General features: G+C 33.9%; 1 protein-coding gene across 1 annotated transcript in view; it reads right to left on the bottom strand.

Annotated features, from left to right (window-relative positions):
• Window positions 1-24032, bottom strand: part of LOC129227717 (NADH dehydrogenase [ubiquinone] 1 beta subcomplex subunit 8, mitochondrial-like) — a 38913-nt gene that overhangs the window by 3846 nt on the left and 11035 nt on the right. Inside the window, exons 2-4 of the mRNA XM_054862318.1 lie at window positions 10131-10348; window positions 4247-4314; window positions 177-267 (exon numbers count right to left, since the gene is read on the bottom strand). Coding sequence (XP_054718293.1) covers window positions 177-267; window positions 4247-4314; window positions 10131-10348 — 377 coding nt within the window. The remainder of the gene's footprint in view (window positions 1-176; window positions 268-4246; window positions 4315-10130; window positions 10349-24032) is intronic.

Genomic DNA, 24032 nt, shown 5'->3' on the forward strand with positions numbered 1-24032 from the left:
CAGCATATTATCCACACCCCATTAACTTTACACTTTTTTAACAGATCTGCGTCAAATTTGCGGATTATACGCAGGAAAGCACAGTATGTAAATTGGAGAATGCTTCAAGAATTAATGAAAATAGAGAACTTCATTTGATGCATAAAAGAATAAGTCAAACTGTATACTTGACTCACCTTCCTATGGTTATAAGGATGAGCATTATCCCACAACATAATAAGTGTATATATAGAAAATCCTGTTGCAACATATAAGAACATCTTCCATCTAAAATGATACAAAAAAGTTTTAAAATTATTTTCCTGACATCATAGTACAGTACAGTCAGTATGGGACCCCGAATTTGGAGTGCTCAGGACCACGAATTTCCCAGATTTTATACTTGCACTCCAAAAATAGCTAATAATATTGTATTGTCCAATGTTATACATGTTTTTCTGAATTTCGTTTATGTTTGTCCCAAATTTCTTGTTACTTTTTTATCAACCTGAATCTATACTAATATTATAAAGAGAGAGAGAGCAGATTTTTGTATGTTTATATGTTCGAGGTAATCTCCGGAACCACTAAAACTATTTGAAAAAATCTTTCACTGTATAAAAGGTGCATTCTTACAGAGTGACATAGGCTATAATTTATGCATATATGTATTCATACTATTTTTTTAACCAATAGCTTATCTTCGCTACCAGTTTTTGTTTTGAACTGCTTTGTTCTTATATATGTAAAAACAAACTCCGATTGCCTCACATTCGTAATGGCAGAATAGTTGACAGTTCTCTTCGAACTGAATGCTGAGGGTTGGGACGAAGTAAATGATGCCAGCATGAGAACCGGCAAAACCATTACATGTATTTGAGGCTGCAGAGGATAAGGTATATAGCATACTCTTAGCATTGAACATTGCAAACCAATTAGAGTCACAGAATGCTAATGCCTCAAAATTTACCCAAATGAATTATAACTGAGATTCGCTTCGAGCCAAATTAGTTTTTGAATTGAAGTAATGCGGATAGACGATATTAATCCGTGCTTCTAAAGGTTATAATTTGACATGTGTTTCGGGTTATCCTTAAAGGTTTTTTTTATCTATATTAATATTATAAAGAGAGAGTGCGGATTTTTGTATGTTTATATGTTCGAGGTAATCTCTGGAACCACTGCAACTATTTGAAAAATTCTTTCTCTGCATAAAAGGTGCATTCTTACTGAGTGATATAGGCTATAATTTATGCATATATATATTCAAGAGTCATTCTACATCACACACACAACTGACCTAATTTTTCATATCATCCCCACTCGACCGTCTTCGATTTGGATGAAATTTTATAGAGGTGTATAAGAGATGCTTTTGAAACTAATCTATGCAAATTTTCAGCTTCCTAGATCCAAATCCTGAGGATCTAGGATCCCCGAAAAATGTAATCCAAAATGGCGGATCAGCTTTTTGTGCCAAATGGCCACGTTTAGACTAAGTTTACAGAAAATTTAATCTCACTGGAAGCCTGAAATTTTAGGCACTTAAAGTACATTTGGCCGTTAACATATTCAAGTATTTTTGTGAATTTGAGCCCATTAGATTTTGTGTAGCATGTGCATAAACTTGTTGAAAAGCACAATGGGGAACATTTTCCCTGGATTTTAGGTTGTCATAAAATCTGAACAAAAATTATTCAAAAGCTCAGTAGTCAAAAATCCATCAGCAGGCTTTTGCGATGTTTTTTTTTTATGGAACTGCCAGGACTTTACTTAGTGGTGGAAAAACTGACCGTTACACATTTAAACTACTTTAAATATCTCCTCCAGAAAGGCTATGTTCCACGAGAAAAAACTGGCAATTGGCAGAACTTCTTTAAGAGGGTGTTTCATAATGTAGGAAGAATTTTCGATGAGCCACCGTTTGGCTATACAAGTCATAGATAGAACCCTAAAAGGATAAAAAGGTTCAGACAAAATTATGAGAGGTGTCACTTTTGTACTTGACGGTGCCTTTCATGAATATCATCCTGTGATGCCCAAGAAGAACGCATGCAGATATACTTCAATCCGAATTAAAGTAGTTTCCTTTTAGGAGCCCTTTACAATCTCTGTATTTTAATAACTACTCTAAGAGCTCATTTTGGAGGTGGTGGTAAGCATTACTAGAGTCTTTTATTAGAAGTAAGTAACGGAAAAATACCTGGAAAAGGATATCTTATCAAAATATAAGGAAATTCTCTTTAAATGGTTTGATCCTCAATGTCAAAAAAATTACACATGATCTGCGAGAGGACAATAGTTTTTGCCAACAATGCTGTGCAGCATGCACATGAATTCCTTAACTCTCTTAACTCCTCAGGACTTCTCTTCATACTGTTAAAATTAAAGGCAATAGCCAAATAAATTTTACTGTGCAACTTTAATTTGCATAATCTATGCAATTGAATTGAACCCCAATTAAAATCACTATGGAATAATATGATCGAGATTATTGTTCTTACATCACCAGCAGCATATCAGTTGGCTCATTTTCCTTGCATCCCCAAGGTCCCTGCATAATTAATTTTCCAATTTAAGGGACCACAATTTGCAATGAAAATTCCTTATGCCATCACTATCATCAAATCTGAAGTTGAAACATACAACTATAGGATATGTAGTACAACTTTATATACAGGAAGATTGTATTGTTTACTGGGGATTATATATTGTTCTCTCTTGATCAGGAAATGACGTAAATGAAGTTGTTTCAAATCTCAAAAAAAAAAAAAAAAAACGAAAGACAAAATGTTGCTTATTATTAAATTTTAAACTCAAAAGTACCTACATAAAACTGCATAATATTTATTTAAGATAGATAGTTTTTTTTTTATAACCTGAACAAAGTCGGGACTGGCCGCTAGTGAAAGTATACTTTGACATGCTAAAAAAAAGACAGAGATAATTTGTATCAGCGTATGATCCATAGATATTGCTTCTTATTTCAATGTGTTATGAATATACAAATTGATACAATACATAAATAACTTATATTTACACAGAAAATAAATTTGTATCTTTGCTAAATATGCTTTGTGTTCTATACTGATAAGAAAATAAAATCAAATACTGTAAACCAAAAGAGGATGCTAAAAGATTGCTGTACAATTACAGCAAAATGCTAATATTTAGCATGACATGTGGTAATGATGAAAAGTAAAAAGAAACTAAAAACTGTTTCCAACAAGTAACAGCCGATTTTTAACAATTTTAAGCATTTTAAATTTAAAAAAAAATTGGGAACAGTTTTTCAGAAGTTTTAATCAATATTTATTGATTATTTTCATTTAACGAAAAAAGTTGCAGGTTTCAGGTCTTTCAGATTTTTGAATTCCTTAACTGGGCTCCCAAACTGTATCATAATCAAGCAATTCCTCATCATATTGTCTTTGTCGGGAGATATCAGAAAGGTGTGACATATATCTGTAATATTTACATAACCTAAGTCATTAAAAATAATTATTCATCTAATACACATTTTTTTATTTATCTAATACAACATTTAAGTGATTGATTATACGTGCATCTAGAATAAATTTATTTTACTGTGTTTTTAAATAAGAAACAATACAAAATTATCAAATTTGTTGCATTTTTTTAGTTTAAAATACTTTAATTGCTTTTTCTTGAGAGGTTGTGTGAATCAAGCAGCAGCAGGGTCGATCCTAGGGCGTTGGACGCCCGTGTGCAAAAACTTAATGTGCCGCCCCTCTAGAGAATTTTGCATAATTTGACTAATACTTAACATCCTTATCCGTACTTCAAGTTATTGAATCAAGCTCAATCTTTAAAAAGAAAAAGAATGAATTCATAAAAAATAAGAAAGGTTTTACATTGAGTCCATGAAGAAAGTTTTCCAAATTGACCTCGAAAGTCAATTTTAGGAACTTTAAACTTTAGAGGTAAGTTCTTTGGGTTCCCTTTTGAAATTCTTTCAAAATTGAAGTCAGTTTTAAATTATTTTCGGTTACCTTGGCTTAGGAAGGGTCGCGGCACTTCCCGAAAATTCCATCTGTCTTTTCTGAATCCATAGCAAAAAAAAAAAAAAACCTTTTAATGTTTTTGGTAAAATTATTTATCACTTCAATAAGAATATTTTCTTACTAAAGTGAGGGACAAAAAGAAATGGGCATATTCATTAAAAATAAATTAGTTATCTTCTATTCAATGATGCAAAACTTGGTCCAATTTTTTTTGCTGCAACCTGTATAAAAGTTAAACTTACATAGGAGGATCAAGTTTCTTGGTCCAATTTATCTTATCTTCTAATAATATCTCCATATCAGGATGTACCTTAAATACAATAAAATAAATTTAAAGTATCTATTAAAATACCAAAGCAAGAAACAACATGTTACTCATTTTCAATTGTAAAAAATTAGTAGTTCAACATAATTACAAATTGTCATGTTTTCAAATTTAGAAAACAAACATTTCAAAGTCGACAGAGGTCGAAATTAGCATCCATCAGATTGGTGCCAATGGTACCTGATGCTTTTTTCTTATTTACCAAAATATTTGGTTTGGTTGCAATTTTCAAATTATGTTGATTAGATCCATAAATCACGCAAAGACTTATGCAAAACTATAAAATAAACATAAAAGTTTCAACTAGCATTTAAATGGAAAAAAAAAAAAAAACGCAAAAATATACAAGGTACACAAAGTTCATATAGTGCACTGTAAATATGAAGAGTAGAATACCAATCCCTTACCAAGAATGAAATGTTGCCAGCATTGCCAACCTTGGAGAAACAATTTGAGGAGTATCTGTGGTGATTCATGCACCACCACAGATCCTTAACATTTTATCAATATTTGCAAAATGTTTGAAACATTGATAAAACTTAAGATAGTAAATTTTCTAGAGACTAATAATCTATTGACTAGTTTTCAGTACCGTTTTAGGAAAGGTAAATCTTGTGCAACTAATTTATTACATTTCTATGACAAAGTTACCATGGCTTTACACAATAAGAAGACTGTAGATGTTCTTTACATTGATTTTCAAAAAGCTTTCGATAAGGTACCGCATGTTGCTCTACTTAGCAAATTAGCTGATATAGGAGTAGGAGGGAAAGCTTTCATTTGGGTAAAGAATTGGCTGACCGGAAGGAAACAAAGAGTAGTTGTAAGGGGAAATTATTCTAATTGGAGTGAGGTCTTAAGCGGGGTTCCTCAAGGATCAGTGTTAGGGCCTGTTTTGTTCATTGTCTTTATGAACGATATTCACAAAAATATTTCTGGGAACATGAATTGTTTTGCTAATGATGCCAAAGTTATGGGGACTGTAGAAAATGAAGAACAAGCAAATCAGCTGCAAGAGGATCTAGATCATATTACGGAGTGAGCTGATAAATGGGGTATGGCTGTTAATGTTGGGAAATGTCAAGTGCTACATTTAGGGCATGGAAATAAGTGTACAAGTTATTATTTGCAAGGTTCAGTCATTAGTCAGGCAGACAAAGTTACTGATCTGGGGGTCCTAATAAGTCAGGATTTAAAGTTTAGCCAACAGTGCAGCATTGCTAGCAACAAAGCCAATAAGATGCTTGGGTTTATCAATAGATCTATTTCAAATAAATCTAAAGAAGTTCTTCTGCCCTTATATAGAAGTTTGGTAAGACCCCATTTGGAGTATGCTGTTCAGTTTTGGTCTCCTTATCTTAAGAAAGACATTAATGTATTGGAAAATGTTCAAAGGCGGGCTACAAGGCTAATAAGTGGACTTTCCCACTTAGATTATGATTCCAGGCTTAGAAGGCTAAAAATGTACAGTCTTGAGCAAAGAAGAGACCGAGGGGACATGATTCAGCTGTTTAAATTTATTAAGACGAAAGATGTTACGGGGCTAAAGTTTAGCACTGAAAACAGGACAAGGGGTCATTGTTTTAAGCTATTTAAATCTCAGGCTAACATGGATATTAGGAAAAATTATTATTTTAGCAGGGTAGTGGAACCTTGGAACAGCTTACCGGAAGAGGTGGTAATGAGCAAAGGAGTAGACAGTTTTAAGAGGGCCATTGATCTTCACTGGGGATTGTAAATTGACTAGGACCAGTCTAGCTGGGCCCAGAGCCTGTTGCTGGTCGTCACTTTTGTATAAATCTACCACAAAGTTATCAACCTCTCCCCCCCCCCCTGAAAAAAAAGAAAAAAAGAAAGATATTACTTCAAACAATTCCCTAAAAATTTTAATGGCTGACCCCCCCCCCCCCCCCTAGGTGGGCACCCCTGATTAAATGCATTAGAAATGCTTTTACAGGCAAATAATTGAATTGAGACACATCAATGATTCAATAGCAAAAATAAAGGAGAACTAAATAATTTCTCGAAACAAAACATAAAATGGGTAGGTTAAAGGTAGCAAGGGCTAAAACAGCTATTAATTTTCAGAAGAATAAAATAATTTCAGGATGCAAAAAGATTACAATCTCAAAGTTATCGAGCCATTTTCGGCCATGCACGTATTTGATGTTGGCATGTTTCCAAAACAAATTCATTTTTCACTTATATAAGTTTGAAATGATAAAACTTCTTCTAAACCACAAGAAATCTGTTTAAAAGTTATTCCCCCTCCCCTTTCTACAGTTTGGTCACAGATCCCTCAATGGATTTAGATCAATCTAAAAGCTTTAAAAAAAATGGATTTCTGCGAAAACGCGGAAAGTAGTCATACCTGAATATATGTAACATTTCAAAATCGCAGTATAATCAAAAAATAAAGGAAAAAAAGAACATTTACGATATTGTTAATTTATAAACGCAATTAATCTAACTGAATTTCTGATTCACCCTTGCAGAGAACCCTGGCTACTAATGATTGAATGTTTAAAGTAAGTACAAATGGAAGCACATGAAACTGGACCACAAATGGTGGACAGCGTGCTTAGCTTTTTTTGACAGAGTGTGTTATCGCATTTCAGGCATGATGCTGATAAGGAATGGGTAAGATTGAAATGCGAAGGAATCCCAGGGGGCCCACAATGCAGAACAAAAGGAAGAAAAAGATTAAGAGGAAAGAGAGGAGAAAGGGAACAAAACATTATCTCAGGAAGAGTAGGAAGTAGATGTTATAAAACACATGTTCTGAAACTGGGAGCTGTACATTGAGGGGGAAGCAAAAAGTTAGGTGTCAGAATGACGACTGGGTTTAAAATCGTGGTCAATTTCGAGCACTGGTGGAGTATATACTAGTGCATATAAACATTTTGTATAAATATCAAATCAAAGCATTTTAACAGTAGCATTAGTACAGTGTTCAGTCTGCAAGGCACACCCTTCAAAGAGGTAACAGCCACAGTACATTTTAAAGTTTATGGAAAACATTAATACTTCAAGTCCAAAGGTGACCTCCTCCCTCCTGAGAGCAAGGCGCACCCCCTAAATATTGTGAAGACACAAGCAGGAGCCCCGACTCAAACATTGAGAAACACTCCCAAAACACCCTCTTTTAATATTTCAATGGTGCAGTCTGCACCATCACCCCCTTCCCACCCCACCCCTAGGTGGGCACTCCTGTCAAGTTTGAGCATTTCCTCAATATATGTGAGACTATATTAAATCTGTCACAAAAGATCTATGTCTCTAGAACAGTGTTTCCCAACCTTTTTTGATCCATGTGACCGGCAAGAGCTTTTGGGGAAAAAAAATCGAGGACTGCTGATGGTTCTAATTCTTCTTTTCGCGCAAGATAAAACCTTGAACTCACGGATCTTCTAAAACATTTTTTTAATGGACCAGCGAGGTTTTTGGGAAAAGAAAGGGGGCGGGGGTTGACACAGGACTGTTAAACACTTGAAAAAATATTTTGTGAACAGATGCGTTCTTTTTCCCTTTTTTACAAAATACGAATATTAATAAATAAATTTAAAAAAAAAGGGTGTTAAAAACGGTTACAAAAAATATTTCAATATTAAGAATAAGATTTATTGTAATAATTATGCATAAGTAATAAAAATTGTTGAAATTCCATAGCAAACTATAAAAATTAATCACAAAATTCATGTAAAAGATGTCATACAAGATATTATTTTTATTAAAAATTTTCAACTTGGACTAGTAAAAATTTATGAGGACCCATCAAAATTTTCGGTGGAACAGTGGTGGTCCGCTGAATCACAGGTTGAGAATCACCGGTCAAGAGCAAATTTTCAATAAAATGCTATTGTGATACACAGGGTTCGTACTCAATTTCAGAAATAAAATGAAGGAGTTTTGAAGGAGTACAATGAGATTTTGGAGGAGGACTAACTGTTATTATATATAAATGTCACACTTTTTTCAACATATTTGACCCCCTTCCCCTTTATCAAAGTGTCACACTTCAGCTAACTCCTCCACTTGTCTAATGTGACCAGATTTTTCAAGCTAAAAATCAGGACACATGACGGGGGAGGGGGGGGGGGAGCAGTTTTTTTTCCACAGGCTTAATATTTTACGTAACAGAAAAATGCCAAGAAATAATTCAAATGTACCAATAAAGAACTCAAGTTGAAAATAATTTAATAGCATTGATGTAAAGAATATTGCATCACACAACAAATTTATTAATCAAAATTATTATTTTCAGTTGTACTTGCTGTTAGAAGCAATTTTAAGAAGCAAATTCTTGTTACCTTTCAGAAAATCAAGGAATTCCTTGCATGAATTAGAAAAGTTAATTTTAGTTAAAAGAAGACTTTTTAAAGTGGCAACTGATAATTGCGTTTTTTCAGATGTCCAAATTTTATTCACCAAGGAAAATGTTTTTTCAACAACTGCTGTTGTACGTGGCACACTGAAACCAAACTCAACAATCTTTGTCAAACAGTTAACTTCAATCGCCTGAGTACGAAAATGAGTAAATATCTCCACTCATTGCTTATCTCCAGAGACTCCTTCTGCAGCCCATTTAGTTAATTTTTCCTGGGAGAGGTAAGTTTTTAGGAGAACATAATCACTGTGTAGGGATGTTTCAAGTTTTGCGTATTAAAGATTAAAGAATAACATTTTACATTGCGTTCTTACGTTTACTGGCAGCAAAAAAAAGCGTTTAAAAAATCTAGATTGTATGTTATATTTCTTGTGTGCTGGAATTTAAACAAAAAAAAACGGGACTTTTTCGTCAAAGCAGGACATTTTGGCGGGACAGTAAGACCAAAAGCGGGACGTCTGGTCACATTACACTTGTCACATGTCATATTTTTTACAAACATATTGTTATAATAACTGTGTGATGTCACTTTTTGTCACCCTCTCTCCTCCCCTTGTCACAATTTCATGAGCCCGTCTCCTCCTCAAGGCACAACATCACTTGTGGATGACCCATTTTACAATATCATAACTTCGATTTACTAAACAATTGCTTTTTTAACACAATCACTTAATACAGTACATCTACTTATGTTGTTTAAATATTTAAATAATAATGAGACAACCTGACTTTTGCTGCTGAGAGTGTGGAGGAGGGAAAAACAATAATCATAAAACTTGAAAAAAAAAAGCCAATCACCAACATGTTTTTCTTCAGTTATGAAATGTCTTAGTCATCTAATAAAATTTTCACCTTAAAATTTTATGACTTAACTATGATCAATTTGTAAATCACATCTTTCTGAAAAAAAATAAATGCATAAAATTATTATATTACAATTGCTCTTGTGACGAAGTTAGTTGTCCATCGAAGTATTTTAAGTTACTGTCATAGAGGAAGAATGTGGTCTTGAACTAAAAAAGAAGGAGTTTTGAAGGAGATAAAACCAAAATGAAGGAGCTTGAAGGGCCCTTCAAAAAATTTCCAAAATGAGGAGTATTGGAGGAGTTTTGAAGGAGCTTACGAATCCTGGGTATAAACTTTTGGTACACCACATAAATAAAAATTAGTTACTTCTGAAAAGCATAAAAACTGCATGTTTACAAAAATCATTTAAGTTTTTTTTTTCTGATACCACAAATGACTGCTGCAGATGACACCCGGTCTAAGAATGTCGCTGGTACAACTACAATTGACCCTTGATAATAAAAAATTGGCTCTAGAAGCTCTCGAAATAAACCGCCACAAATAGGTAAACAGACAGGCAGAAATTTGCATTAGATAATATGAAGGCCTGCTTCAGGACAATACTCACAGGTTCACCAAAATTCCTTTTCAGATGAGGAAAATCATATGCTTCGAAATCACTTCGGTCCTCCATATGAAGAGGGGGAAATTTTGGATAATCTCCAAAGCCTTCTTCTTCTGGATAAGGCTCATAATCTTCAGGCAATAAATTGTACTTCCTAGCAGCTGCTATTTTTTCTTCTTCAGTTCTAGGATAAGGGCCAGGCTTCCAGTCTTTATTCCAAGCTAAATATTAAACAATTATATCAGTGATAACTCAAATAAATGTAATTGTTTATTTTATTGCTTTAGTTTCAGTATTTTTATTGTATTTTATCATATAATTAAGTATTTTTGTGATTTTAAGTCTTAGTTTTGATTTACTTGCTTTCTGAAAGTGTTTTTTTCTATTCTTTATAGCTAAGCCTAAATTGTGCTGATTTCTTGTTGTTAAGCCTGAGTGTTCTGTTTAGGGTGTAACGTTTATTTTAATTTACTGCTTGTCTTAAGATTTAGTAATATTTGTACCTTTTACTTCCAATGCTTTCTAATTCTAATAATTAGCATTATTACTTCATTTTTGTATTTTTGTATTGACTTTTTAAGTGACCATTTTGAGCTAGAATGGGAGTTATATGCATAATGAAGGAGGTTAAAAGTGGTAAAGGAGACAAGTGGATTTCTTGTGACCAATGTCAGATGTTCTGCTTGTTTAAGGGGAAGGATGAGTCTGAGAAGGATTTCATTTGCACTAACTGTGTTGAACTCTCAGAAATCAGAGTTAAGATGCTTACTTTGGAGGGTGAGTTAGCATTAGGCTGTAGGAGTGTAGATAGGGTAAACACTCCAGAGGGAAAGGGGGAAGTTAGTAAAAAGGAGGTGGGCATTAGCTGTGTGTTAGATAGTGGGAATGTTCCAGAGGTAAAAGAGGAAGTTAGTAAAAAGGAGGTGGGCATTAGCTGTGTGTTAGATAGTGGGAATATTTCAGAGGTAAAGGGGAAAGTTATTGCTGAGGCGACAGACTGGGAAACAAAGGGTATAATTTTGGGAGATTCAATGGTGCGTGAGGTGGGAAACTCAATAGGCAGAGTTAGACGTAAGGTGGCTAGATGTTGTTTGTCAGGGGCTCGGGTGAGAGATGTAAATAGGGTTGCTGAAAAGAAGGGGATATTTAAGAAAGAGGATGTAGTTACTTTGTGGGTGGGAATTAACGATGTAGGCCATAGTAACAACAATGAGTTTACTAAGGAATGGGATTCCCTGTTGGACAAAGCTACCAACTGTTCGGCAAATGTCCAAGTGGTTGGTTTGCTTCCCAGATATGGAGTGCATAGGAGTTGGTTAAACCAACGGGCTAGGTGTATGAACCTGGTACTCAAGGAAATTTGCGTTAAGCGTAGTATCTTCAGGCAATAAATAGTATCAGGTTTATTGATGTGTGGAGTAAATGTAAACGCGATTGGATTGCTAGGGATGGCCTGCATCTGAGCTTTACGGGGGTCAAAATGGTTAGTGGTTTGGTTTTAGAGGATTCAGAATCAAAAAACTAAGTTGGAATGGGGGACATGCTTTAAGGAGCAGAATTTGAATGAGTACTAACTATTGGGATTTTAGTAGAAATGGAAATAGGGTGGCTAATAAGAGAAAAGATTTTAACAGTTGGGATTCAAATAATCGTGCAGCATTAAATAAAGGTAAGATGGGCTTACTTAAGGATTTTTATACAAATGCTCGTAGTATTAGGAACAAGATGGAAGAATTGAAAAGCATAATAATAGACGAGAGGTTGGATATTATTGGAGTTACCGAGACATGGGCTACCGAAAGTGATGATGATTTATTATCTATTGCTGGGTATAATTTGTTTAGACAAGATAGAGTAGGTAAAAGAGGTGGTGGGGTTTTATTTTATGTCAGAGATACTTTAACTTGCAACGAATTGGTAATTAATGATAAACCTAATGAGATTGATATGATTTGGCTGGAGTTGATGAGCAATAAGGGCAATAAACTACGTTTAGGGAACCTTTATAGGCCACCCAACTTAAGCCAGGGTCAAGATGAACAGATGTTTAGTATTATTAGTGACATTTCAAGCAAGGGGACAGTCATTGTAATGGGAGATTTTAATTTTCCAGGAATTGATTGGAATAATTTTTACTATAGTAATAGCAGAGAAGAGAATTTTTGAAAGTAATTGGTGACTATTTTTTAGATCAAATTGTAACTCAGGGTACTCGACAGGACGTGATTTTGGACCTTGTTTTCTGTGATATGAAAGGTTCTGTTCAGGGGTTATGTATAGGGGAACACATTGGAGATAGTGACCACAACAGTATTAGGTTTGGGATTAAATTTGATATGCACAAAGTAGAGAATTTTAGGTTTGTGCCCAATTTCAGAAATACTGATTTTGTGGCACTTAGGCAAAGTTTGAAAGCAGTTTTTTCTTCTGGATTGGACAATAGCGATGTGAATCTTCAGTGGGCCGAGTTTAAAAAAGAGCTAGCGAAAACGGTTGGGGATCATGTTTCCTTTAGGAAAAAGGGTGTCAACACTAAAATCTGGCCAATGTGGTTCTCCAGAGAAACTAAAGACGCTCTAAATTACAAGCAAGCTGCTTTTCATTGGTTTAGAGAAACCGATTACAGTGCAGATAGGCTCCAATATTGTAAGGCAAGGCGTAAATTTAAGTATTTCGTACGGATTCAGAAAAGAGAGTTGGAGCAAAGACTGGCAGATAACACAGACAGGAATCCCAAGAGGTTTTTCACATACGCTAATTCGGGGAAAGTTTGAAATAGTCATATTGGGTCACTGGTTGATGAGCATGGAATTTTAATTCAGGACGATAGTGATATTGCTAATGTTCTTAATAGCTTTTTTTCGAGTGTTTTTAACGATAACTGTATCTCAACAGTTCACACCAACAAGACACAAGCTATAGTACAGCTTGAGGACTTTGTATTTTCCAGGGATGACGTTTTACTTCATTTAAAAAAAAAAATAAAGAGACTAAGGCTCCAGGACCTGATAATATTTATCCAAAAATTTTAGTTAAATTTGCGGAGGAATTAGCAGATGTAATCGTAAATATTTTCAATGCTTCTTATAACTCGGGGACAGTGCCAGAGGACTGGAAGCTGGCTAACATTACACCGCTCTTCAAGAAAGGATCTAAAGGGAGTGCGGGAAATTATAGACCTATGAGTCTAACTTTGGTGGTTTGCAAAATTTTTGAAACATTGATAAAAATTAAGATAGTAAATTTTCTAGAGACTAATAATCTATTGACTAGTTTTCAGTACGGTTTCAGGAAAAAAATCTTGTGCAACTAATTTATTACATTTTTATGATAAAGTTACCATGGCTTTGGACAATAAGAAGCTTATAGATGTTGTTTACATTGATTTTCAAAAAGCTTTCGATAAAATACCGCATGTTGCTCTACTTAGCAAATTAGCTGATATAGGAATACGAGGGAAAACTTTCATTTGGGTAAAAAACTGGCTGACCGGAAGGAAACAAAGGGTAGTTGTAAGGGGAAATTATTCTAATTGGAGTGAAGTTTTAAGCGGGGTTCCTCAAGGATCAGTGTTAGGTCCTGTTTTGTTCATTGTTTTTATAAACGATATTCACAAAAATAATTCAGGCAACATGAATTGTTTTGCTGATGATGTCAAAGTTATGGGGACTGTAGAAAATAAAGAACAAGCAAAACAGCTGCAAGAGGATCTAGATCATATTACTGATAAATGGGGTATGGCTGTTAACGTTGGGAAATGTCAAGTGCTACATTTAGGGCATGGAAATAAGTGTACAAGTTATTATTTGCAAGGTTCAGTCATTAGTCAGGCAGAAAAAGTTACTGATCTGGGGGTCTTAATAAGTCAGGATTTAAAAATTAGCCAACAGTGCAGCATTGTTAGTAACAAGGCCAATAAGATACAAATACAAATACAAAAGTGATGACCAGCAACAGGCTCTGGGCCAGCTAGACTGGTCCTAGTCAATTTACAATCCCCAGTGAAGATCAATGGCCCTCTTAAAACTGTCTACTCCTTTACTCATTACCACCTCTTCCAGTAAGCTGTTCCAAGGTTCCACTACCCTGCTAAAATAATAATTTTTCCTAATATCCATGTTAGCTTGAGATTTAAATAGCTTAAAACAATGACCCCTTGTCCTGTTTTCAGTGCTAAACTTTAGCCCCGTAACATCGTTCGTTTTAATAAATTTAAACAGCTGAATCCTGTCCCCTCGGTCTCTTCTTTGCTCAAGACTGTCAGTAGATCTATTTCAAACAAATCTAAAGAAGTTCTTCTGCTCTTATATAGAAGTTTGGTAAGACCTCATTTGGAGTACGCTGTTCAGTTTTGGTCTCCTTATCTTAAGAAAGACATTAACGTATTGGAAAGGGTTCAAAGGCGGGCTACAAGGTTAATAAATGGACTTTCTCATTTAGACTATGATTCCAGGCTTAGAAGGCTAGAAATGTAGTCTTGAGCAAAGAAGAGACCGAGGGGACATTATTTGTATTTGTAAATATTGAAATAATTGTTCAAAAATTCTAACTTTAATTTTTTTATTTCATCAAGTAAACATGTACCTGAATCAACTACAGTAGAATCCCAATTTTACGTACTTTGTGGGACTACTGCTAAAAAACGTACAAAGCGGGAAAAATATAAAATCAGGGGCATGAGTAAAAATATAAGCACATTGTTTGAAAATAGAAACTTCAACAAATATCTACTGGAAGAAACCTGTAATATCTTTATTTGTTTTTGTTTTCAGATACAATTTTAGGTCTTACGCTAGAATTTTTTCGCAAATTTTTCTTGGTTTGCATTCACAAATAAAAATAGTTTTGGAGTCTGTTAGCTCTAACATGAAAAGCAATAAAATGAAACAGAAAGAATGCCAGAACGGCTTCAAACAGTTAAGAAACAAGAAACCAATTTAACTTCTAAAAAGAAGACTAAAAAAAAAAAAAAATGCTTGCAAGTCTTGTAGAAGAAAAATGGTTTTGATCTGTTTAAAAAAAAAAAACATATTGAAGTGGGTTTTCTAAAACGGGTGACATAAAAACCGGAATATTTTGACATTAACGACAAAATCAATTTCAATGAATCAGAGAAAATTTGCATCAAAATCGGGGAAACGTACACACTGGACAACGTTAATTAGGAGTTCTACTATATGCAGGGTTGGCTTTTTGCCGGCAGAAACTGGTTTTTGCCCTGCCAGTGGCAGAAACTGGTTATAACCGGTAAAAACCGGCAGAAACTGGTAGAAACTGGCAAAAACTAGAAAACGTTTTTAATAGCTCTAGTAATTACTTAATGACAGGCAATTAAGTAAAATAAAAAATATAACTCCATTTCGTCGTTGCAAAAACTTAATATAATAGTTATTTAATAATTAGTGTAAAAATATGTTAAATAACAAAACTGACATTTCCAAAGCAAAGTAAAATTTTTTTCATAGTTGAAATTGCTATGCGTTAGAAATTTTAGCCTTCTAATGTTGTAAGTAACAAATTTTTCAGTTTGTTGTTTATAATTATTTTGTTTGCATTTAATTTAAAGTGTAATATATATATATATATATATATATATATATATATATATATATATATATATATATATCAAATATTTAAATAAATACAGATTTGTTTTATTTCATTAAACTCTAAAATTCAAGAACTTCTCATTTTACACTTAATATAACTGAACAAAGCTATTCTAAAAGAGCTTAATCAAGCAGTTACTGATAATCATTTACTCGCCTATATGCTCCATCCAAAGTATTTGGGAGTAAATTTATCATGTAATCAAGAAGAAAGTGCTCGCACTTTACTCATAAATATTAACCCTGATTATGTACCTTATACCATTGCTTTACAAAACAAATCGGCCCCTTTTCCCAAAACCTATTTTTCCAATCACATGGTAACAACTACTCCAAATACCGCATGGTGGTGCAGTTTGAAAAAATGTGCTATAGATGAAAGTTATGTGAATCTTGCTTGTTCTTTGAGGATAATGCCAGCTAGTTCTGCTGGGATTGAAAGAATCTTCTTAAATTTCTCCTTTGTGCACAACAAATTGGGAAATTGGTTAGGTTTAGAAACAGCTGTAATATAGTTTAGCCTTGCCTATTTAATTATTTCATCAAATGTTACTTTTAATATAATTGTAAGTGAACGTGACTTTAGGTTTTTAAAATATTGTCAGAACGACTTAAGATGATTTAAATGTTGTAACGTAAAGTTGGTTCCCAAATTCAACTAAAATAAAATGCATATTAAACGTCAAGGAGTCTCAATACATTATATGACATGGTGGCAGCTGAAAACGAACCTAAATTCAGCGATTTTGGCATGATAAAGGTTAGTAGTTATGCAATATAATAGAAGGTCAGTTAATAGATATATTCTGGCTATTGTGAAACTGAGTTTTTAATGCTTGATTAAAGATTAGTATACCTTAAAAATGGAGTTGAAAGCACCTTCAAGTATGAAATTATCCGGCAATTTGTCCGAGAATTGGAGTAAATTTAAGCAACGTTTTATGCTTTATTTGGAGGCATCCGATAAAATAAGGAAGCCAGATAAAATGAAAGTAGCTTTATTATTAGGAATAATGGGCGAAGAATGTATAGACATATTTAATAGCTTCAAACTTAGTGAAGCAATTGGAAATAATTTTAACGAAGTTTTAAATGCTTTCGACAATTATTTTCAGCCAAGGACAAATACTGTGATCGCACGTTATAAATTCTTTAATAGCAGGCAGAAGGAAGGTGAATCTGTTGACTCATTTGTCACAAATCTGAAAAATTTATCGAAAGACTGTTGCTTTGAGAACCAAGAGGACAGTTTAATTCGAGATTTATTAGTTATCGGTATACGAGATTCCGCGACGAAAGAAAAATTGCTCATGGAAACCGAGCTAACTTTGGGAAAAGCTATAGAGTATTGTAGAGCAAAAGAAGCCAGTACTAAACAAATTCAAGTTATGAGTGAACATTTGGACTGTAATCCGAAAGACATAGATGCTGTTAAGGATAAAAATAAACACGGGAAAGTTTTTAATAGACATAAAGTAAATAATGACAGCCATCGCAAGATGGAAAAAAGTTGTTCCAAATGTAAAACGGTTCATGATTACAGAAAATGCCCAGCATATGGAAAAAAGTGCTATAATTGTTCTCTTTTGAACCATTTTTCCGTTGCATGTAAGAAAAAGAAAAAGAAGAAAATAAATGAACTTAACAGTAATGACAATTTTTCGACATCAAATGAAGACGAAGACAATTCAGTTAAACTAGACTCAGTAAAGTGTCAAATTAATACTTTAAAGTCTGAATGGAGAGAAAATGTTTGCATAAATAATAAAGAAATATCTCTCAAAATTGACACTGGAGCCGAGGTTAATGTGTTGCCTTTCAGGATCTTTAAAGATGTGAAGAAAAATGAGAGTTTAGAAAAAACAGGGAAAAAGTTAACATCATACACGGGACATAAACTGAAAGTTATAGGAACCTCTAAACTGATGTGTAAATTTAAAAATAAATCAGAATTGATTGAATTTTTTATTGTTGACCAAGAGTCAAGTGCTTTATTAGGAATTGAAGCTTGTGAAAAAATGGGATTTGTTCACAGAAACTCATCAGTTAATGTTGATTCTGTGCTTGGAAAGGATATTGTTAAAGATTTCCAAGATGTGTTTACTGGAAATTTGGGTAAATTACCATACGTGTATAAGATCAAGCTCGATGCCAGAGCTGAACCCAAAATTTCAGCTCCGAGAATAATTCCATATTCACTAAAATTGAAAGTGAAGCGTGAACTCGATAAAATGGTAGACCAAGGTGTCATAGAAAAGGTTGTTGAACCGACTGATTGGGTACATCCTATAGTGATAGTTCAGAAACCAAATAATCAAATTAGAATTTGCATGGATCCTAGGATGTTAAATAAATACGTTAAACGAGAACACTATCCTATTCCTACACAACAGAGCTTATTTTCTCAGATTGAAGGAGAATTCTTTACAGTTCTGGATGCATCTTCAGCATTTTTACAGATACCCTTAGATGAAGAAAGTTCAAATATATGTACAATTGCCACTTCATTTGGGAGGTTCAGGTTTCGTAGATTACCTTATGGCTTATCGAGCGCTCCTGAAGTATATCAAAATACGATAGAATCTATTTTTAGAGATTTAGAGGGTATACTTGTATATATTGATGATATCTTAGTTTTTGGTAAAACTGAAGAGCAACATGATAGACGACTCAAAGCAGTTTTAAACAGAGCCAAAGAAGCTGGTTTGAAACTCTCCCAAGAGAAAAGTCAAATTAAACAAAAGTCTGTTAAATATTTAGGTTATAACTTAACTAATGAAGGAGTTTCAGTTAATGACGATAAAATTAAAGCTATTGTTGATTTCAAAGCACCTACTAATAAAATAGAATTGCAGAGATTTTTAGGAATGATTACATACCTAGGAAAATTCATCGAAAATCTCTCAGACAGAACAGGAATATTGAGAAAACTACTGAGTAAGAAGAGTGAATTTGTTTGGACTAGTAATGAACAAAAAGTGTTTGAAAATTTGAAGAAATGTGTATCCAGTACACCTGTTTTAGCGTACTATAATCCTGATTTAAAATCTACTGTCTCTGTTGATGCTAGCCAATACGGCCTAGGAGCAGTTTTACTACAAGGAGACCACCCAGTTTGCTATGCATCGTGTGCGCTTAATGACACTCAGCAACGATACAGCCAAATAGAGAAAGAACTTCTAGCTGTTGTGAATGGTTGTAAAAAATTTCACTACTTTATATATGGTACTGATACAGTTGTGGAGACAGATCACAAGCCTCTTCTTGGATTGTTGAAAAAACCAATTGAAAATCTTTCGCCAAGATTGCAAAGAATGCTTTTTGAACTTATAAAATACAGAATTAAACTTGTATATGTCCCAGGAAAGAAACTTTATGTAGCAGATGCTCTATCTAGAAGTCCTACTAAGGTCTATGCAGACACAAGTTTCTTGGAGGGAGGAGCTGCAACTGTACATACGATTCTATCAACAACAGATGAACGAACAGCTGAAATGCAAAATACTGTAAAGGAGGATGAAGATCTATCCAGATTAAAGTTGTTAATACAAAATGGATGGCCAAAACAGTATAGTCAAGTTCCAGAAAAACTAAGACCTTATTGGAATTTTAAAGAAGAGTTACATGATAGTAATGACTTGATTTTTCTTGGACATAGACTTGTTGTGCCAAAGACCATGCAATCTTATGTGTTAGCTAAACTGCATTCTGCACACCAAGGTATCACTACATGTCAAAATACAGCTAAAATATCTTTGTACTGGCCGAAAATGAGTGAACATATTAAAGATTACGTGGAGCGATGCCAAGTCTGCCAAGAGCGCCAAACTGCAAATCAGAAAGAGACATTAATGCCTTATGATATTCCAAAACTACCTTGGGAAGAAGTAGGCGTAGACTTTATGTATTTGGATGGAGATAACTTCTTACAAGTAATAGATTACCATTCAAAATTTATAGAATTAAGGAAGCTTAACACGAAAACAGCTACAGCAGTGATCAGTGCACTTAAACAAATATTTCGTACACATGGAATTCCACAGAAAATACATTCAGACAATGGCCCACCTTTTGAGAGCCAATTATATTTGTCATTTTTGAAATTATATGATATTCAACCTATAACATCATCTCCTAGATATCCAAGATCTAATGGAATGATTGAAAGAGCAATAGGAACAATGAAGAACATCCTTTTGAAAGTCAAAACTTCTGGAGGCGATCCTAATTTAGCAATTTTGGAGTACAATAACACGCCAAAATTTAAATTGCCTTCTCCAGCAGAAATGTTGATGGGAAGACGCTTAAGGTCAGTGGTACCCCAGAAGACAATTTTACTAAAGCCTTTATTTTCCACTAGAAGCACCATTCAGCAACTCAAGGAAAATCAAAACAGGCAAAAATATTATTATGATTTTTCAACAACGAAATTAAAATCTTTAAATGTAAAAGATCCAGTGTATCTGCAAATAGATCATCGTAAATGGATACCAGGAACAATTATAGAGAAACACGGCAAAAGATCATATAATGTATTGAGACTCCTTGACGTTTAATATGTATTTTATTTTAGTTGAATTTGGGAACCAGCTTTACGTTACAACATTTATCGCATCTTAAGTCGTTCTGACAATATTTTAAAAACCTAAAGTCACGTTCACTTACAATTATATTAAAAGTAACATTTTATGAAATAATTAAATATTCAAGGCTAAACTATATTACACGCCCTTTCTTTTCAATGAAACAATAAAATAAAACGAAAAAAAAAAAAAAGGAAAATTAAAAATTCAAATTTGGCTTAAAGTTTCAAAGCAAAATCAAAAGTCAATCATAGTCTTTAAAACGAATTGGCGGTCTAATTGCTCTTTTGGGTCTCGCCATTTTAGGAGTAACTGGAACAGCTTGTTTCGCTGGGATGGAATCGTCTAACTTTCTTGGTCTTAAGTGTATTCTATTACGGCGATATACAGTTCCTTCTGCGGACTTTACTAAATAAGATCTTTTGCTGTGTTTCTCTATAATTGTTCCTGGTATCCATTTACGATGATCTATTTGTAGATACACTGGATCTTTTACATTTAAAGATTTTAATTTCGTTGTTGAAAAATCATAATAATATTTTTGCTTGTTTTGATTTTCCTTGAGTTGCTGAATGGTGCTTCTAGTGGAAAATAAAGGCTTTAGTAAAATTGTCTTCTGGGGTACCACTGACCTTAAGCGTCTTCCCATCAACATTTCTGCTGGAGAAGGCAATTTAAATTTTGGCGTGTTATTGTACTCCAAGATTGCTAAATTAGGATCGCCTCCAGAAGCTTTGACTTTCAAAAGGATGTTTTTCATTGTCCCTATTGATCTTTCAATCATTCCATTAGATCTTGGATATCTAGGAGATGATGTTATAGGTTGAATATCATATAATTTCAAAAATGACAAGTATGCTTGACTGTCAAAAGGTGGGCCATTGTCTGAATGTATTTTCTGCGAAATTCCATGTGTACGAAATATTTGTTTAAGTGCACTGATCACTGCTGTAGCTGTTTTCGCGTTAAGCTTCCTCAACTCTATAAATTTTGAATGGTAATCTATTACTTGCAAGAAGTTATCTCCATCCAAATACATAAAGTCTACGCCTACTTCTTCCCAAGGCAGTTTTGGAATATCATAAGGCATTAATGACTCTTTCTGATTTGCAGTTTGGCGCTCTTGGCAGACTTGGCATCGCTCCACGTAATCTTTAATATGTTCATTCATTTTCGGCCAGTACAAAGACACTTTAGCTTTATTTTGACATGTAGTGATACCTTGGTGTGCAGAATGCAATTTAGATAACACGTAGGATTGCATGGTCTTTGGCACAACAAGTCTATGTCCAAGAAAAATCAAGTCATTACTATCATGTAACTCTTCTTTAAAATTCCAATAAGGTCTTAGTTTTTCTGGAACTTGACTATACTGTTTTGGCCATCCATTTTGTATTAACAACTTTAATCTGGATAGATCTTCATCCTCCTTTACAGCATTTTGCATTTCAGTTGTTCGTTCATCTGTTGTTGATAGAATCGTATGTACAGTTGCAGCTCCTCCCTCCAAGAAACTTGTGTCTACATAGACCTTAGTAGGACTTCTAGATAGAGCATCTGCTACATAAAGTTTCTTCCCTGGGACATATACAAGTTTAATTCTGTATTTTAAAAGTTCAAAAAGCATTCTTTGCAATCTTGGCGAAAGATTTTCAATTGGTTTTTTCAACAATCCAAGAAGAGGCTTGTGATCTGTCTCCACAACTGTATCAGTACCATATATAAAGTAGTGAAATTTTTTACAACCATTCACAACAGCTAAAAGTTCTTTCTCTATTTGGCTGTATCTTTGCTGAGTGTCATTAAGCGCACACGATGCATAGCAAACTGGGTGGTCTCCTTGTAGTAAAACTGCTCCTAAGCCGTATTGGCTAGCATCAACAGAGACAGTACATTTTAAATCAGGATTATAGTACGCTAAAACCAGTGCAATGGATACACATTTCTTTAAATTATCAAACACTTTTTGTTCATTACTAGTCCAAACAAATTCACTCTTCTTACTCAGTAGTTTTCTCAATATTCCTGTTCTGTCTGAGAGATTTTCGATGAATTTTCCTAGGTATGTAATCATTCCTAAAAATCTCTGCAATTCTGTTTTATTAGTAGGTGCTTTGAAATCAACAATAGCTTTAATTTTATCGTCATGAACTGAAACTCCTTCATTAGTTAAGTTATATCCTAAATATTTCACAGACTTTTGTTTAATTTGACTTTTCTCTTGGGAGAGTTTCAAACCAGCTTCTTTGGCTCTGTTTAAAACTGCTTTGAGTAGTCTATCATGTTCCTCTTCAGTTTTACCAAAAACTAAGATATCATCAATATAGACAAGTATACCCTCCAAATCTCTAAAAATAGATTCTATCGTATTTTGATATACTTCAGGGGCGCTCGATAAGCCGTAAGGTAATCTACGAAACCTGAACCTCCCAAATGGAGTGGCAATTGTACATAAATTTGAACTTTCTTCATCTAAGGGTATCTGTAAAAATGCTGAAGATGCATCCAGAACTGTAAAGAATTCACCTTCAATCTGAGAAAATAAGCTCTGTTGTGTAGGAATAGGATAGCGTTCTCGTTTAACGTATTTATTTAACATCCGAGGATCCATGCAAATTCTAATTTGATTATTTGGTTTCTGAACTATCACTATAGGATGTACCCAATCAGTCAGTTCAACAACCTTTTCTATGACACCTTGGTCTACCATTTTATCGAGTTCACGCTTCACTTTCAATTTTGGTGAATATGGAATTATTCTCGGAGCTGAAATTTTGGGTTCAGCTCTGGCATCGAGCTTGATCTTATACACGTATGGTAATTTACCCAAATTTCTAGTAAACACATCTTGGAAATTTTTAACAATATCCTTACCAAGCACAGAATCGACATGAACTGATGACTTTCTATGAACAAATCCCATTTTTTCACAAGCTTCAATTCCTAATAACGCACTTGACTCTTGGTCAACAATGAAAAATTCAATCAATTCTGATTTATTTTTAAATTTACACATCAGTTTAGAGGTTCCTATAACTTTCAGTTTATGTCCCGTGTATGATGTTAACTTTTTCCCTGTTTTTTCTAAACTCTCATTTTTCTTCACATCTTTAAAGATCCTGAAAGGCAAAACATTAACCTCGGCTCCAGTGTCAATTTTGAGAGATACTTCTTTATTATTTATGCAAACATTTTCTCTCCATTCTGACTTTAAAGTATTAATTTGACATTTTACTGAATCTAGTTTAACTGAATTGTCTTCGTCTTCATTTGATGTCGAAAAATTATCATTACTGTTAAGTTCATTTATTTTCTTCTTTTTCTTCATTTTACATGCAACGGAAAAATGGTTCAAAAGAGAACAATTATAGCACTTTTTTCCATATGCTGGGCATTTTCTGTAATCATGAACCGTTTTACATTTGGAACAACTTTTTTCCATCTTGCGATGGCTGTCATTATTTCCTTTATGTCTATTAAAAACTTTCCCGTGTTTATTTTTATCCTTAACAGCATCTATGTCTTTCGGATTATAGTCTGAATGTTCACTCATAATCTGAATTTGTTTAGTACTGGCTTCTTTTGCCCTACAATACTCTATAGCTTTTCCCAAAGTTAGCTCGGTTTCCATGAGCAATTTTTCTTTCGTCGCGGAATCTCGTATACCGATAACTAATAAATCTCGAATTAAACTGTCCTCTTGGTTCTCAAAG

This window comes from Uloborus diversus, chromosome 8, assembly GCF_026930045.1.
Source record: "Uloborus diversus isolate 005 chromosome 8, Udiv.v.3.1, whole genome shotgun sequence".
NCBI lineage: Eukaryota > Metazoa > Arthropoda > Arachnida > Araneae > Uloboridae > Uloborus > Uloborus diversus.